Below are 19,022 nucleotides of genomic sequence, written 5' to 3'. Positions count from 1 at the left end.
ACAGCAACCTCTGCATCAATACATAACGGTAGCTTGTAACCTCCTCAGCGTCTCTGGACCATTTAGCACTGTATTAACTCAGTGGGTCGGCACCTCTCTACACCCCTCTCATACTTAACATGTAGCTCCGCTGTAACTGTAAAATATTCTTCCAACTCGATAGCAGTTGTTTCCCTAACTGTAAATTTGTGGCGCGTATTTCTAATGAGTTGGGATTTTCTGATCACTTTATTCTGCTTTGCTAGAAACCCGAGGCGACGTGCGGAAATTACGTCATTTATAAATACCCCAGTAACGCTCTACCTTCCGCCTACCAAGTAAGCATAGTGTAATTGGTTCTGCATCTACAAACCGCTTTGGCTTTCAGTGCACGCCAAGCCAACGCCGTTCGGAAGGTAAACCTCAACAACTCCTCGTACTGTGATTTGATGTGCTAATGTTTGTGTCTGAATGTTTTATTATGGAGCTCCAGAAGGCCTTGTTTACATCTCAATCCCCGGACTAGACTGCGTGAGGCGGAGGCACAGCGGGGGATTGCTAATTTAGCTAGCTGGCGTTTTGTGAAGTCGTGGCGTGAACAATGGACACGGTTGTTCTTCCAACAAAAATAATTGTTAGCCCGCTGCCAACATGCCCAATCGATGAACTCTCCGTATTTTGTAGGTTTGTCTCGGTACTAGTTCGGTGTTGAACATATCACCACACTAGCCAGGACGCTAACGTTAACTAGCCACTCTGTGAGGTTGACGTTGCTTCCTTAGTTTCTCAGCACAAGTCAAAACGAACAATAATCGCTACCAAAGAAACGGCCATAACATCTTTCTTATATATATGTATACATATAAATGTATATGTACACATATATATATATATATGTATTTATACAGCTCGTCCCGCACCGGTTCCCATCCCCCACTCGGATCTAACAGGATCACCAACCTATTGCCTAGTCGCTACGACATATTAGCCTACCAATATGTATGTCACCCAGTTTGCTTGACTATTTTTAGCATGGAGCGGTGCGGAATGGGAGTGTTCCTGTGGCACCGGGCTGACTGGCTGGCTACTGCGTGTTTCAACCCAGGTGGATATTTGCAAAGTCATATTTAAACCCCACGGACAGCAACTGCTTTGGTCAGCCATAACTAACTCAAGAGTTATCATGATCAAGGGGAGGGATCCATTTCACACTTTGACACTTCGGTTTTAGTACACTTTCCCTTGTTACCCCTAACATTTGAAATCCTGATATTTATGAACTAAGCAGCCGGTGTTTTAATGTACTCGCACGTTACCTTTACTATTCCCACTCGCAGATAATCTGTCTTGTTGGTGCTGAGCGGTCTAACCTTGGTCCCCTACTGTGCTTAACGTTACTGTACGACTTGCCAACAAGATGACTGCAGTTAACTTTGTTTTTCTTTCTTCCACTTTACTGAACAGTGCTAATCCGTTAAACCGTAACAGTAAGCCTCTTGGTGTGCCTTGTGTCCCACACGTGTATATGGCGGAGCTACAATGAAGTGAGACCGAGTTGGAGATGCAAACGTTTATTTTAAACCCGTCTAAATACAATCCAGAGCTAGAGGAAGACGTATGGTGGTGGAATAGTTAAGACCACGGAGAGAACATGTGTATGGAAGGGGAAAAGAGGGATAAGGGGGGGGGGTGAGTAAGGGAGAAATTTTGTCATTTATACTGCTCTGAAATGCAGTGGAGAAACCGGTGAGAAGGGTTTGTAAAGTTGTGATCTGATCAACTGTGCAAGCTTCAAGGGAGCGACAGACCTTGGACTTGTTCCAGCAACAGCCCATGCCCTTCATATCTAGGCTGGCTAGCCTTCTAGACAGTCCAGGGAAAACAACTTGTGTGTCTGATAGCCATGGCTACTAGGAAACCAGCCAGTTTCACTAGTATGGCCGCCAACCAGGTGCATAGAATATATGTAGATCTGCAAATGATTGCTGTAATGTCCGTAGACGCCTTGTCTTACTGACATAAGAATAATTCAAGAACGAGCCGACTTCGTAGGTTCTTAACTGTGTAGCTTTTACTAGCGTTCATCCGAGTTACAACCTTCATAACATGCGCTTCTCACTTCCTGTATACGTCACACGCACTGCACGTACATCCGTGAGTAGGTCAAGTTAAACACGTGACCTTTCATTCATTACATCTCCCCCTCTAAGATTATTTTCTAAACATTTCTCTGAACATTTACTGCTAACAATTTTAACCTGTATATCACCCCCCTTTTCACAAAAAATAAAAAATCCCCCGCAATACACAAGTCCATACGCCTCACAAATCCAGCCGGATTGCAGGCTTGCTCACCCTGCCAGAGCGAGTAACATATGGTGTGGAAGTTGGCATTTCTGCTGCTCGGGACTCATCCGTGTTTCCACTCTCCCCTGGAGTGACATGGTCAGGATCCCTGCTGACAAAGGTGAGTGTTTTAGGTGTGGCCAACAGGTGGCGCCTGTTCCTTCTGTAATGTTCACCTTGAGCTGTCTCCACTATGTAGGATCTGGGAGCGGAGCTCTGACTGTGAACAACTGCTGGCATTGTCCATGTTTTCTGTCCATCAGGTTTGGTGAGTACTGCGTCACCCGAGTTCAGTGGGCGCAGTGTCCGCACGCCGTTCCTGCGGTTGTAGTAGAAAGCCTGCCTCGATTTGGCTGCGGCGTCAGCGGTTTTGATCAGTTCCTCTTTAGGCCAGGCCGGTTTCAGGTTATGCTGCAATGTGGGTAAGGTGGTTCTGAGTCTCCTACCCATGAGCAATTCCGCTGGACTGGCTCCAGTGGAAGAAGAGGGTGTAGCTCTGTATGTCAACAGGGCGAGGAGAGGGTCTTCCTGCCTTAATATGCTTTTGGCTATCTGAACAGCCCTCTCTGCCTGTCCATTACTCTGGGGGTAGTGTGGGCTTGAAGTCACATGGATGAAATCATAATCCTCACTGAACCTCCTCATCTCTTCTGAAACTAGCTGTGGCCCATTATCACTAACTACAATTTCAGGGATACCAAAACGTGCAAATGTAGCCTTCAGCCTAGCTACAACCTGACTGCTAGTAGTTGTTGGTAGATTTAGGATCTCCAAAAACCTGGAATAATAGTCAGACACTATCAAGTAGTTTTGCTTTTTGTACTCACACAGGTCTATGCCAACTTTCTGCCATGGTCTGGATGGGAGCTCACTTGACATTAAAGGCTCTTTTCTCTGTGTGTTCTTGTGTTCTCTGCAGAATTGACATTGCTGTATCTTTGTTGTAATGTGCTCTGTCATTTTGGGCCACCACACTGACTGGCTAGCTCTCTCTCTGCACTTAACTATCCCCTGGTGCCCATCGTGTATTCTGTCTAAGATCACCTCCCTCATCTCTGTGGGAATGACGATACGACTGCCTCTGATGACTAAACCATCTACCTCAGATAACTCCCCTCTCACCTGATAAAAGTCTCTGACTGTCTCCGGCACTTTATCGACATACTCAGGCCAGCCGTGTCTGATGAAGCCCAACACTGTCTGGAGCTGCAGATCCCCATCCGTGCTCTGTTTTATCTCCTGCATCCTTTGAGGTGTGGCAGGCACCTGGCACACGATGGCATCAATGTGCGCTGCAACATCATCATGAGAAGCACCATCTCCGTAGCACTGCTCTGGGCCTCTGGAGAGTGCATCAGCCACAGCTAAAGTTTTGCCTGGTGCGTATTCAGCCACTGCATTGAAACGCATCAGCCTCATTAACAGTCTCTGGCACCTAATGGGCACATTATCCAAGTCTTTGCTGTTCATGAGAGGCACTAGTGGTTTATGATCGGTGACAAGTCTGAAATTGTCAAGCCCAAACAAGTACTTCTCGAACCTTTCACATGCCCAGACGCTGGCTAAGCACTCTTTCTCGATCTGTGCGTACCTTGTCTCTGCGTCACTCAGCCGTCGGGAACAGTAGGCCACGGGCTTCCAGTGTTCCCCGTGCTGCTGGAGCAGAACGCCCCCCAGCCCGTAGCTGCTGGCATCTGCTGACACCACCGTAGCCTTAGTGACGTCATAAAAGGTGAGTACCGGGGCGGTGGCGAGTGCTGCTTTAAGGTCTTGGAATGCTGTGTTCTGTGCAGGTCCCCACAGCCACTCTGTCGTTGCTTTAAGCAGTCCATAAAGCGGCTGACCTACAGTGGACAGCTCTGGGACGTATTTTGCCAAATAGTTCACCATCCCGAGGAACCTCTTGAGCTCCGTCACGTTCTGGGGCTGAGGAAAGTTCTCTATTCCGGCCACTTTGTCCGGGTCAGGTCTGATGCCTGCCTCGTTGATGATATGACCAAGGAAGCGGACTTGTTTCTGTTTGAACTTGCATTTCGCTTGGTTCAGTTTGAGACCTGCTGTTTCAATGACCCCCAGCGCCTCTGCTAGGCGCCGGTCATGGATTTCCTCAGTCTCTCCATGTATAAGGATGTCATCCATGTACACCTCTGTGCCCTCTAGCCCGGTCAGAGTTTCCGCCATCTTTCTCTGGAAAATCTCTGGAGCACTCGTTATACCAAATGGAAGGCGGCAGAAAGCATACCTCCCAAATGGGGTGATGAAAGTGGTGAGCCCCCTGCTGTCTTCATGCAAGGGGATCTGGTAAAACCCACTTGCTGCATCCAACGTTGTGAAGAACTTTGACCCTGCGAGCCTTGGCATTATTTCCTCCATAGTGGGCAGCACGTATTTCTCACGTTTCACCGCTCGATTCAGCCTCCTGAGGTCAGCGCAGCAGCGAACCTCTTTCTTGTTCGGTTTCAGCACCGGCACCATAGCGGCGCACCATTCTGTGGGCTGAGTCACTTTTTCAATAATGCCCTCATTTTCCATGCGCTGCAGTTCTTTCTTAACCAGTGGTACAAGTGGCAGTGGTATCCGTCTGGCTGTATGCACCGCGTATGGCTGGGCACCCTCCACCAGAGCTATTTTCACTGGGTCTGTTTTCAGCAGTCCCCTTGAACCGAAAACTCCACTGACCTCATTCATCCGCTTCACTAGACCCATCTCCACTGCCTCTGGACGACTCAGCAGACAGCTGCCTCTCCCCTTGATCACATACACTGGAAAGGAGTATTGTTTCTCCTTGTATTTGGTTGTGGCTTGAAACTGTCCTATGCAGCTGATGTTTCCACCTGGGCTTATGAAGCATGTGTCAGGAGGTCCCAGTTTTATGTTTGGCTTCAGCTTTTTAAATGTCCCTTGGTTGATAACAGTAGCGTCAGCCCCCGTGTCAATTTTAAAGGTTATTGGTACATCACTTATTGTTAAACTAACAGTCCAATCTTCCTGACTGCTCTCTTTGCCAACTTCTCCCAGAAAGTACAGCTGTTTAACCTCTTCAGTGACTTCTCTCACCGCTTTAGAGTGACATACACGCTCCCAATGTCCCTTTTTATGACACTTGTTGCACTTACTGTTCGTTGCAGGGCACTTCCGCTCATCGGTGTGCTGCGTCTTGCCGCACCTCCCGCATTCATCTACTTTGTTGGTTGCAGGTCTGCCGCCACCATGACGCTGTCCGCCCTTTTTGTTTTGGCGTTCGTCCCGCCATCGGACAACATTGACGTTAGCCAGCAGGGCCTCTGGTTGGTTAGCTTGGAGGCTGAGCTGCTTTGTTATTGCCTCCGCCTGGCGCACTTGTTCAATGACTTTCACCAGAGTAAGGTCCGCTGTGAGCTGGAACTGACAGGAGAGCACCTTATCTTTTATGCCCACTACCAGACGATCTCTGATATGTTCATCCCTCTTGTCCCCAAACTCACAGTGTTCAGACAGCTCATACAATGTCCGGATGTACATCTCCGCTGTCTCTCCTGGCTGCTGACTACGTTGATAGAAGCACGCCCTCTCATGTATGATGTTACGGCGGGGAATAAAGTAGCCGTCGAACTTTTTCAGTACGATATCATAGTCCACTTTATCACCCTCCGCCGCGAAGTCAAACGAGCTGAATATCTTTTCAGCCTCGCTTCCCATTGCATAAATCAGCGAACTCACTTGAATCTCCCCGTCGTCTTTATCCAGCTTTGTCGCGAGCCTGAATCGCGAGAACCGTTGTTTCCACTGCGGCCATTCAACGGGGCAGTCAAACTTGAATTCACTCGGCGGATTAAACTTCGGCATGACCACTCGTGTTCCGATACACAGACTATTCTGACACCATGTAATGTCCGTAGACGCCTTGTCTTACTGACATAAGAATAATTCAAGAACGAGCCGACTTCGTAGGTTCTTAACTGTGTAGCTTTTACTAGCGTTCATCCGAGTTACAACCTTCATAACATGCGCTTCTCACTTCCTGTATACGTCACACGCACTGCACGTACATCCGTGAGTAGGTCAAGTTAAACACGTGACCTTTCATTCATTACAATTGCAGTGGCTGATATAGCATGAAACTTATCAGCCACTTTATGATTTTGTAGCATTTGGCTGTGCAACTTGGTTATGGCCCCACTACTGGGCTAGGCCTAGGAACATTTAGGGTAAAGAAATCAATCTGGGCATCCGGGTTGTGTAGTGGTCTATTCCGTTGCCTACCAACACGGGGATTGCTGGTTCAAATCCCTGTGTTAACTCCAGCTTGGTCGGGCGTCCCTACAGACACAATTGGCCGTGTCTGTGGATGGGAAATCAATGTGGGTATGTGTCCTGGTCTCTGCACTAGTGCCTCCTATGGTTTGTTGGGGCGAATAGCGTGATCCTCCCACGTGCTATGTCCCCCTGGTGAAACTCCCCAGGTGAAAAGAAGCGGCTGGTGACTCCACATGTATCGGAGGAGGCATATGGTAGTCTGCAGCCCTCCCTGGATCAGCAGTTGGGATGGAGCAGCGACCTGGTTGGCTTCGAAGAGTGGGGAAATTGGCCGGATACAACTGGGGAGATAAAGGGGGGGGTCAACCCAAGGAGATTGATTTAGTACCTTGATATATCTTTGTGAAATTATTGCTTACCTGTTGGCAGAACAGAAAAGCAAATGTTTTTAAAATTCAACAGTCAATTTTACACCTTTACCAGCTAAACGTGGCTGAATCCAAATGTCAACCCTCCATACCTCCTTCACAGACTTTGATCTTATGTACTGTGATTGTGACTGAAGTACTCAGCATCATTTAATGAAGGCTTTAGGGCTGTTGGGATATAAATTGCACCAAAGAGATTGGAGCCAGGCCTCATTCATTGTCATGGATACAGCCAATGCAAAACTCAAAAATAAATAAACTAATGTCCATAAATCAGTATATGTTTAGGATACATTAATTTTGTATTACTTGCATTGGAAGACCATCTTTGGTTGTCTTACTGCCCACCAGTCTTTTGTTTTCTTTCATCTTTATTTATCGCCATTCCTTTCTTGGTGTGTTTTCTGTTGTAGAGCTGAGAATTGGGTGAAGTTATATCAGGCAGCCTTGGTTCCCAGAAGAAACAATCCCATACATTTTTTTCCCCATAGACAATGTCACATGTCACATTTCTATCAATTGGATGGCTGTGAAACTCTACTGGTTGAATCATCAGTATAAATACGTAGCAACTGCATTGAAAAAATTCTGGTTCCTTGGAAAAAAGTCAAAGGTACAAGATTGTATACATTAGATAAGTCAACTACGAGTCCCACTGGGCATTGTGTTTAAGAAACATCCAATCACAGAGCTTTAAATTCTGTTGCCTGTGCTGACAAAGCTTCATAATTATCTCAGCTCTTTGGATAAAAAGTGCAAACCCCGACCACTTATGGCTGCACATAGTGCAGTGTTACAGAGCAGCACTCCAGCGAGGTAAGCAAGCAAGACTGTGCACCATGTTATATTTTACATGTTCTCCACCGTCCAAGTTGAATATAATGGATTTCAACTGCCATCCTGCTACCCTTTAAAAAATAAGTTGGACTTTCACAAAATTTGGACATGTGTTAGATAATTGTCCAATTACATAATTTTGGCTGCAAGGAACCCCAGTAAAACTGGGGCTCCAATCGGAGCTAGTGATGTCCGCAAACTGATGTAAACCCATCTACAAGTATCTCGCATCTGTTTAATCACTTTAATCTACTGATGGTTTCTCTCCTTTGTAGAAAAATTTCTAGTTTGGTTGGTAATGGTCTTCTAGCCTAAGTGAAATTGATGTGGTGTATTTTAGAATCAGTCAGTTTTTTTGACTGAGAACTTAGTCCTTTACTTTGCACACATCATACTTGGCTAAAACTGTGGGTAGGATTATTGGATGCACTGGAGGGCAGAGTTGGAATGTCTCTGTTTACACTTTGCAGAGTACAGTAAAAGGGAACAGGATTTTGTGTTGGTGACCTTGTTGCAGAGACATTGACCACTCAGAGTTTATGTGGTGTTTATGGTGTTAACACTGGATTGAACTGTATGACGATAAATTGACTTCACACACAGTGGAAATAGACTTCACATTTAAAACTATTACTGTGGCACATGTAAATAAGAACACTAGGAGAGCATAGACCTCCGCCAAATTTAATTCCTCTGCCCAAGGCCCACCTGCTCACAAAGTTATGTGAAAATCCATCCATCAATTATTTTAGTAATAGGAGCCTAAACATTACATGTTTGACAGAGGTAATAGCTAGAAAATCTGTTTCCTGGAGAAGATGGGTTAGCTGAAAATGTTTGCAGACTGGTTACATTTGTTTAATTTGAACTGATTATATGAAAGTGTGACATCATCAGTCTTCGCTACTCACTCCAGTCGTTCATTAATTGCTATGGGAACATTTTTAGAAAAGGAACAAGTTAAAGGTATAGTACACAGCTGATGGACATAGTAGCTGTCCGCCCCACTTTTACCATTGTTTTGGTCATACGTTGTAAATGTTGTTCACTTTACTTGGGAATGAGAAAACCAGCCAGTGCCGCATCACTTTCAGTTCCCTTCAAGGCGTTCAGTTGTCCCCATTTCTCAAACAAATGCACAATGTTGTTGAACTTGATGGTTAGATACGTCATGTTTCCTGTTGTCAGTAGAGCACCTGTGTTGCTGCAGTACTCAAATAGCCATGGCGACGCATACCATTATGGATTGTACCTTTAAAAAGGTAATGTTTCATCACCAAATTTTATCAATGGTTTTCCTGCCCAAGGTCCACTGATACACCTTCAGGAGTATCCATCTGTTTTTCTATTTTTTTTGGCTGTTGTTTTTTTTTTTAAGAGAGATCTTGCTGACAGACAGACCAGCAAAAATACATCTTGCATGGCAGAGCAAACAGGAGACACTGATTCATTGTAGTTGCCAGGCACCGTGCCAACCAGCTAATGGCTTTTTTTTATTATTATTATTTTTTACACTTTGGAAGACTAAAGAGAGTTAAAAGGAAGGAATAGTTCCTGAAATTGTTCTGGAGAAAGTGGAATCCACAGCTACCGACAAAATGATCAAAGTTTACTCAAACTTCAATGGCTAAATTAATTTCAGTATCTCAGCCAGGTCAGGAAACTATGTTTTTCATTCACAGGCTACATTGACATCCAGGTAAACTGATCATACTACTCCCAAACCAGTTGTTTCCGGACCAAGTGGCTGATAAAACTTTTAATATTTGGCTTTTGGCAGGCATCAGTTTTTCCACCCGGAATTAACAACACACATAAGACTCAAAGGCACCTAATGTTAATGATGGCTTGGAAGTGTCATATAATACAACCTATCCTTCCAGATATCAAACAAACAATGGGCCACTGGACATCTTCCAAATTGCAACGATGCTTTCCCTTGGAGGTAAACCATGCAATCATCAGCATGATAAATTGAATTTAGATGTATCTGATTTTTTTTTTTTAAATTGGCAGTAATTCTCAAGACAATTATTGAACCAAGCCCAGTGCACGCTCATCAAAAGCCACTATATCTGACCAGATGTATGTAGGTTCATTTTAGTCATCCAGGTAGTAAAATACTGGGAGAAGTTTTAAATCTATTCATCGGATGTAAGTTTTAGATTTAAACCTCTCCTTGATGTATCTGACCGGTGTTTTTTTCTTGTCAGTATTTGAGAATGGGTAGTGGGAAAGTAAAAATGTTTCCCAGAATTAGGCTATATCAGAGAAACCCATGCTTGTGTGACTAATTCTGAATAGTGATAATTTCCCTTTTAATTTTTCCCACTTTGGACCCCACTATGAGCACAGACACCAGATAATCGTGACTGAGTTATTGACACCATACTCTACAGAGAGAAATGTATTGTTAAATACCTTTAGGGTTCTATGTTAAATGAGTCAGATGTAAGTTTCATTAAACTTGTTCTTGAAAAGGATAGCTGATATTGGCATAACAATAGTAACAGGATGAAGACTTAGAATTGCATTGTTCTATTGTGTTTTTCTACTGGGCCTACCTTCTGTTCCTATCTGTTTTACGTAGCTATCTGTATCGCAAGCTATATCTGTAGCCATGTTAGTGTCAGTGGCAAGACTGGCTGAGCAAGGTTTTGCAATATAAACCCATTCATTAGCCATGTATTGTTGAGCCTGGGTTTTTTTTAAGGAGATGTGATTTGCTCGAGTTATAGAGAATAAGACGACTAATGACAATGGTAACACTTGGTGCTGAATAAAAGGGAAATCAAGAAGCCACACAGTAATAGAACATATTTCTATGATCATTCATCCACCTCTTTTAGAGCTATTGAATCTATTGGAGGTGAGATTAAGGTCAAAAATCTTACATAGTTAGATTTACATCAAACATCTTCCAGCTGTATTTTTGTGATATTTCTCCTAAATGAGCAATGATGGAAACTGTTGGGGAAACAGATGAGCAGGAAGAACTTGCCGGGCTACAAAAGGAACTTAGTCCATGAAATGCTATCGACTGGGGCGTCCGGGTAGCGTAGTGGTCTATTCCGTTACTTACCAACACGAGGATTGGCAGTTCGAATCCCTGTGTTACCTCTAGCTTGGACAGGCATCCCTACAGACACAATTGGCCATGTCTGCGTGTGGGAAGCCAGATGTAGGTATGTGTCCTGGTCGCTGCACTAGCGCCTCCTCTGGTTGGTCAGGGCACCTGTTTGGGGGGGGGGGGGAACTGGGGGGAATAATATGATCCTCCTATGTGCTACATCTCCCTGGTGAAATTGCTCACTGTCAGGTGAAAAGAAGCGGCTGGCAACTTCACATGTATCAGAGGAGGCATGTGGTAGTCTGCAGCCCTGCCCGGATCAGCAGAGGGGATGGAGCAGTGACCCGGCTCGGAAGAGTGGGATAATTGGCTGTGTACAATTGGGGAGAAAAAGGAGGAAAAATCAACAACAACAACGAAAAATGCTATCGACTGTAGTTCAGTTATCAAACACAGTGCCACACATATCTGCAAAAGTGTTGTCGCCAAAGACTCATGATAATCCCCAAAATATCCACCAAAAATTGCTTAAATTTTTATGGGATAATTCTGAGACTTTATTTTGGGACAGCAGAGATAAGATAGCCATGACTCTGTTAGTGACACAGTTTCCCACTAATTATGTCTCGTCTATTACAGTTATTATTACTGTGATGAATTTATTGTTTTACTCTCTTTAAGTAATGGGTGCTGCTGTTTGGGCTAGGTCTTGATTGTGAAAGAAGGCATTGACATCAGTGATCTGAATCTTGATGTGTAAATTTGGAATAAATCAAATTAGATTGTAATAGTTCAAGTACTTTATTTGTCACATGCACAGAAATACAAAGTAAAACATGCAGTGAAATGAAGGGAGTACTTGTTCTTGAAATGATAGATCACATATTGCAGATTGAAGACTCTCCAGTGAGTGAGCTCTCAACAAGTTCACTCGTGTGCAATTATGTGCTTGGTAGCAGTGTTGCCACAGAGTGTCAAGAGTGTGCCAAAGTGCATATGATTGCTTTAAGATAATGCAAACCTTGCACATTTTGTCCATAACAAAATGAGTGGTGCACTTAAGCTAGAATCTGAAGATTGACTTTTTTGTTTAACAGTTTGGATACTGAGCAATTCAAATCCCAGAGAGCCATTCGAATTTAAACAGTCACCAATGCTGTTGTGTCAGCAACTTCTGTACTGCCGATCACAAAAACATGGATGAACCGGGGTTTGTTTGTAAAGGCCTTCCATGCACTTGTCTGCCACAACAATTTAGTTTCGTCTTCAAACTCACCACGACCTGCCTTATTCTTCCCCTTTTTGTTGCAATGGCGAGAACATAGAAAGCAATGTGCTGTATCTTTTTTTTCCCAGCAAAGTCCCTGTTCAACAGCTATGAATTAAAATGAACAACTACAAAAGTGTACATGGTTGGATTTGCAATGATCTTAATTGGGGTTAGGGTTCGAGTTGACCACCAGTCAAACAGCAGTGCATTCTCATATTATAGTTTCCATTTCTTTTCTCACTTATTTGTCCACTTACAAACATGTAAATGCTAGCAGTGGGATTATTAGGAGCTCTTACAACAGTCGAGACTTAAAAAAAATTGATTGGGCTTCAAGTGACTAAGAAAGCTGTGAAAGTCTTGACTGACACAGTGACAATGTTCATGCAGAAAAATGGTATGAGTGCTTCTTAAGTAATTTTTTCTTTTTTCCATCCACTCTCTTCCCTGTTTCTGTGCTTCTTTATTTCCCTCCTGTCATCCTTACTATTTTGCTTTGTCCCATCCTCTTTTCTCCCCTGTTGCTTCTCTCCCTCATTCTCTACTTTGTTTTACCCCCTCGTCCAATTTCAGTCTTCTGTTTCTCTGTCCTGTTGCCTATCATCCTTTCTGCCCCCCCTCAAAAAAAACATTTCTGCCTTCTTCCACCCCAGTCTCGTCTCCATTCTTCTTCTCAGAGCCCACTGCCTGCGGCCAGCCTTCCAGATGAGTGACGGGGAGTGTGACTTTTTCTGCTTCTTCCGTTGTTGCTGAGTACGCTCAGTACGCATCTCAGACAGACAGCAAGTGAGAGAGAGGACGTTCCGGTGTAGTGTATTCTCAGACCTGAAAAGGGGAGGAGTAGTAAAAAGGGTTGTTGGGGGGGCACAGCCAGGCAAGGGTTCACGAGCCATTTCAGCCAACCGGAGCGCTAGGATCCGACAGGTAGGCGGATCGTCTACCTGTCCGGGGCGCTTGATCCAGTCGATCGGATGTCCGTGGACATGAACAGCCAGGCATCAGACAGCAATGAGGAGGACTTTGGGGTGAACTCTGAGGAAGAGGAGGATGAGGACGATGGGGGAGAGGAGGAAGATCAGGGGGACATCGCTGATTACTATGACGGGGTTGCCAGTGATGTGGAGCAGCAGGGCGCCGACTCCTTTGACCCTGAGGAGTACCAGTTCACCTGTCTGACCTACAAGGAAAGTCAAAGGGTCCTAACTGAGGAGGTCAACAATGTGGCAGCTGCACTGAAGGTGTGTTTGATTGCATTTGTTTAAGGTCTCCCGTGATTAAGTGAAATTTAATTTGTTCTGCACGTTTCAGGTTTGAATTTTAAACTTCATCACAACAATGCAAAAGTAACCAACAACTAAACAAAGACAGTTCATGAAGCACATTAATAGCAGTGGGAGACACTGAAGCGATAAAATCACAATCGGGTATAATAAAAAGCTAGACTAACTGGTGGGTTTTGAGCCACCTTTTAAAAATGGTAACAGATTTCAATATGCACATTAACTTAGTTTGTAAAATCTTAGCTCTGCACACATTTTGTTTTGTTTTGGGGTTTTCTTTTCAAAATTAAGTCATGTGACATCACACTCAATGTAAATCCACCAGGATTCATTTAGAGATTATTCATCTTAAATGTAGTTTGCTTTTGAAAGGTACAAGTTAACTTTTTCAATAGGCTGTCTACTATTGCAGAACAGCAATCGTGTCCATACGAAATACAATGCACATGGTTGGACAGATTGGAAAGTTGATTACATTGAATTTAAGCATGATTACGTTGCAGTACTCTGCCTCAAGACAGAGAGAAATAAACTGATGTGCCTTCACTCCATTGTGTCACTTTTATAGTGCCGGGAGAGTGAAATAACATAGATACGTAAATTTCCTTGGCTTGGATTAGATTTCAAAGTGGCAGGAAATCCGCATCTTATTGGGGAAAAGAATATCAACACGTTTTTATTTCAATGTGTGGAAATGATTCAAAGTAAAACAATTGTGTCAGTGGTTGGCTTTCACTTTTTGCATCATAAGTGTGCATAACAGTTGTGTGTGCATTTCAACATGTTTATGAAATTTGCATTTCGTATGGTCACAAAATCTGTGTGATTCTGATAAACATATAACTGGATATGATAGGCGTCCGGGTAGCATGGCGGTCTATTCCGTTGCCTACCAGCATGGGGATCGCCAAATCGAATCCCTGTGTTACCTCCGGCTTGGTCAGGCGTCCCTACAGACACAATTGGCCGTGTCTGTGGGTGGGAAGCCGGATGTGGGTATGTGTCCTGGTTGCCGCACTAGCGCCTCCTCTGGTCGGTCAGGGCGCCTGTTCGGGGGGGGGGGCTGGGGGAATAGCGTGATCCTCCCACGCGCTACATTCCCCTGCTGAAATTCCTCACTGTCAGGTTAAAAGAAGCAACTGGCAACTCCACATATATCGGAGGAGGCATGTGGTAGTCTGCAGCCCTCCCCGGATCGGCAGAAGGGGTGGAGCAGCGACCAGGATGGCTCGGAAGAGTGGAGTAATTGGCCGGATACAGTTGGGGAGAAAAAGGGGGGAAAAAAATCCAAAAAAAAAATGTATATAATGGAATATTCCAGATGAGGAATAAATTGTCAGGAGTCTGTTACCATCTCACATGAAACGTGCTGACGAACAAGTTATTCCAAGTGCACCTCGAACAAGTTATATCTGGTATGATTCCCTGACATAGAAAATTGCGTTGTAGCAGTTTATTAAATCTAATCTAAGGCCTGCATGTTTGCTATGGACACACAGTACTTTCCCTAAACCAGGGGTTTTCAAAGTGTAGGAAAGTGAGCCTCCCCTCAGAGAACATAAAAACAGCTGCGCCCCCCCTCCCAATTTATTGCTATTATTGTTGTTGCTATAATGTATGTTCCACTCAGGTATTAAAACGGGTTTCAACAATAAATGATATATCTTTGAAGACCATCTTTTATTTTTTTAAACATCTTTTTCAAACATTTTTAAACATCTTTATCTTTATCTTTTAAACATCTTTTTAAAAATTTTAAACGTTTTAAACATCTTTTTAAACATTTCAAACACCCTTTTAAACATTTTAAACATCTTTCAAACATTTTTAAACATCTTTATGTGTTAAACATCTTTTTAAACGTTTTAAACATATTTTTAAACATTTTAAACATCCTTTTCAAACATTTTCAAATGTTTTAAACTTCTTTTTCAAACATTTTTAAACATCTTTATCTTTGTTTTAAACATCTTTTTTAAAATGTTTAAACGTTTTAAACATTTCAAACACCTTTTTAAACATTTTAAACATTTTTAAACATCTTTATCTTTATGTTTTAAACATCTTTTTAAACATTTTTAAACGTTTTAAACATATTTGTAAACATCTTTTTAAACATCTTTTTCAAACATTTTTAAACATCTTTATGTTTTAAATAATCATGGTCATACTTCCTCCGTCTTCTGCTTGCCCCAGACGCTGTCTCCTTTCTCACTGTAGGTAAAGTTACTAAAAATCGATCCATTTTGCTCCAAGCATTGCTGAAGTTGACTAAATTTAGCTAGATGTTTACGGTTACTTTTTCTTCACGTTTTTTTTTCTCACGCTGTGCCTCCCCTGGAGCTCTCTGGCGCCCCCCAGGGGAGGCGCGCCTCACACTTTGAAAACCCCTGCCCTAAACTGTTGTTTCCTATTCCTGATGATGCCCATTCAGTCAAATAATTAGGGATAGGTGCCTTGCTCAAGGGTAGCTCGATTTTCAAGTGTAGGGAAGCAGGAGAGTGCATTTCTTATTGATTTAACCCAACCTTAATTGTCCCCGTATCTGACCAGTTTGAAATTCTCACCTGTGATCTGATGATCATGAAGGCGGTAGCCCACTGCTCCTAGCTACACAGATCACAGCCAGGGTGGGTTAATTTGCAGTAACGGGAAATTAGGGCGGCATGGTGGCGCAGTGGTTAGCGCGGTCGCCTCACAGCAAGAAGGTCCTGGGTTTGAGCCCCGGGGTAGTCCAACCTTGGTGGGTCGTCCCAGGTCGTCCTCTGTGTGGAGTTTGCATGTTCTCCCCGTGTCTGCGTGAGTTTAGTCCGGGGGCTCCGGTTTCCGCCCACAGTCCAAAGACATGCAAGTCAGGTGAATTGGCCATGCTAAATTGTCCCTATGTGTGTGTGTTTGTTTGTTTGTTTGTTTGTTTGTTTGCCCTCTGGCAGCCTGTCTCCCCGCCTGCCACCCAATGTCTGTTGGAATAGGCTCCAGCATCCCCTTGACCCTGAGAGCAGGATAAGCAGTTCAGATAATGGATGAATTTCCCCAAGGGGATTAATAAAGGAGCAGCATGGTGGCGCAGTGATTAGTGCGGTCGCCTCACAGTAAGAAGGTCCTGAGTTCGAGCCCCAGCGCAGTCCAACCTTGGGGGGTCATCCTGGGTCGTCCTCTGTATGGCGTTTGCATGTTCTCCTCGTGTCTGCGTGGGTTTCCTCCGGGTACTCCGGTTTCCTCCCACAGTCCAAAGACATGTAGGTCAGGCGACTCAGCCATACTAAATTGTCCCAAGGTTTGAATGTGTCAGCCTTGTGATAGCCTGGCGGCCTGTCCTGGGTGTCCCCCCACCTGCCGCCCAATGACTCCTGGGATAGGCTCCAGCATCCCAGCAACCCCTATTGGCATAAGCGGCTTGGATAATGGATGGATCTGATGATCACCTCATGCTTCCACCATCACTGCCCTACAGGGTCAATGGGTGCCTTTTATGATCCTTCTGTGTTGTCATACAAGGTTTGCAGTGCTGTTGTTTTTTTCTCAAATAGATCATAAATCATGAAGACTGGTTGGAGAAGATACCTAGCACGACGTGCGGCATTTCATGTGGTGGTGAATGAAACCAGGTGGAAAAGTGACACACCTAATTGAATGTATGGAAAGGATTGACCGATCAGTTTGAGAACTTTAAACATTAAGCATCTGATTCATCAAATTGTCTCTGAATAAGCAGTGTAAACTGAGACCCGTGGAAGGGAGCATTAGGTCAAGTCAATTTTATTTGTATAGCCCAGTATCACAAATTACAAATACAGTAAACCATTCGTTACAACTGTGCAAACGTACCCTCTACTTAAAACTCAGTTGTGGCATCTATACTTTCCCTTGATGCACAGAAAAAAAATACAGTACTATAATCACACAATGACAGTGCGTCTTCTTGGAGCTGAAATTGCGCTGGAATTTCTTTTCAAATACAGAGGAATTAAATCATTTACACCACAGAACTTTTTTCTTTTTGTTTCCAGGACACTTCATTATGGCCGTTATATTATGTGATCACGGGCTGTCTGCGAATTATTCCTTGTTTATTAAATTGTCAACTGTATTTTTGCAACCTAGAGTATTCATCAAAATCAAGTCAGTGGGAAGCAATAAAATTTAGGTACCCATTCTGATAATTAAATTTTTTTGTGGTAGAGGGGTGTTTTTAAAGGACCAATTTCTTTGAAAGCAGCCAATATCAACATTTTCTCAGCACCTTGTTGTGTCTAGAAATCAACCCACCATCTGTTTCTCAGAAAATCCAAAGTTTGCAGGAATTGAGAAAACGAAAGTGACAGATTTTAATGATTAACTTTCGACTTTCGATTCAACATGTTTCCTGTTACCGGCAATGTCACCAGTGGTTCAGAGTCAGAGGACTGAAACCCTTTGATACATCAATAGCAGTGTTGCCTTGCTGTGGGTCACAGGGTAAAGGGGTAAATTAGGGATGTGAGGTTTTTGGAGCAGAGTCTGTTTTCTGACTGTCAAAGGCTGACTCAGCTACAGTTAAAACAACACACTTCCCACCAAGCTGTCAGTATGCATCCACGGTGGTTCCGTGGTTGGTGTTTGTGCTAATCTTGACTGCATCTTGGTTGAGATTTCATTTTCTGAGCTCTGCATCTAATCTTTGTTCAGACACTGTTCTGAATGAGGCAGGCTTCGTCTCATTTACCACTGCATCATTAGTTGTATGTTGTACTTTATTCTATCTCTCCTCATGGAAATTACCATTTTGCTAAATGTTTCTCAGTCACGTCTCCTTTAGGTACTGTTTATATGTCCAATCAATAACATTTCAAGATGAGCTCAGCTATTCCGTCAATGTCACATCATTAAGCAGGCCGTTGCTAACTTACCTTTAAACGAAGGAAAAGCTGCCTGTTGATGGTTTCTTAATGAAAGAGAAACTAAACCCTAGAGCATTTTAGAGAATTTCCTGATATCTACAGGTTAAAACATGTCGGGGCTGGTAGTGGATAACAGAACCAGAACAGACAGTACTATTGACAGTTAGTGCTGGCTCTGTCCATCAATCAGGAACATTTATTTGTCATTTCATTCCATGCACCTGCGCACATAAAAGCAAATGAAATATCGTTTCCCCCAGCCCACAGGAGTGCAACACAAAGACAAAAACGCATCCAAACTACAAGAATACATATATCCAAACTATGGAAAAAAAATATATACAAAAACACATATATCCAACACGTAAAAAAAAAAAAAATTCAGTGTCCAGGAGAGCAAACACCAGGATCACTGTCGGACTGCCAGTCTGCATGGGCTAGCAGTTAGCTTAGCCTGCCCCGCTTCCGTGTCCTGTCAGACCGCCCTCGGTGTTTCCTCCTCGGGCACAGCTCCAAGCAGAGCCGTGGTCCCTGGGCCCACTGGACGCAGCAGATCAGGCTCCCCCAGCTGATCCAACGCCAGCTCTCCCAGCCAGACACCTTCAACACACCTCTCCACACGATGACACCGAAAACACAGTCAACGCTAGGCGAGGCCGCCGCCAGATTGCCCTCAGTGTAATCGGGTTTTATCAG

At 43.8% G+C, this 19,022-nt stretch overlaps 1 protein-coding gene across 1 annotated transcript in view; it reads left to right on the top strand.

The window, feature by feature from the left end:
- The first annotated feature begins 298 nt into the window (after positions 1 to 298).
- The window catches only part of arih2 (ariadne homolog 2 (Drosophila)), a 35,817-nt gene continuing 17,093 nt past the window's right edge, over positions 299 to 19,022 (top strand). Inside the window, exons 1-2 of the mRNA XM_056273418.1 lie at positions 299 to 395; positions 12,740 to 13,404. Coding sequence (XP_056129393.1) covers positions 13,138 to 13,404 — 267 coding nt within the window. The 5' untranslated portion in view covers positions 299 to 395; positions 12,740 to 13,137. The remainder of the gene's footprint in view (positions 396 to 12,739; positions 13,405 to 19,022) is intronic.

Source organism: Lampris incognitus, chromosome 2 (genome assembly GCF_029633865.1).
Source record: "Lampris incognitus isolate fLamInc1 chromosome 2, fLamInc1.hap2, whole genome shotgun sequence".
Lineage (NCBI taxonomy): Eukaryota > Metazoa > Chordata > Actinopteri > Lampriformes > Lampridae > Lampris > Lampris incognitus.
Note: the sequence above shows the minus strand (reverse complement) of the source record. Positions and strands in the feature narration are given on the sequence as shown.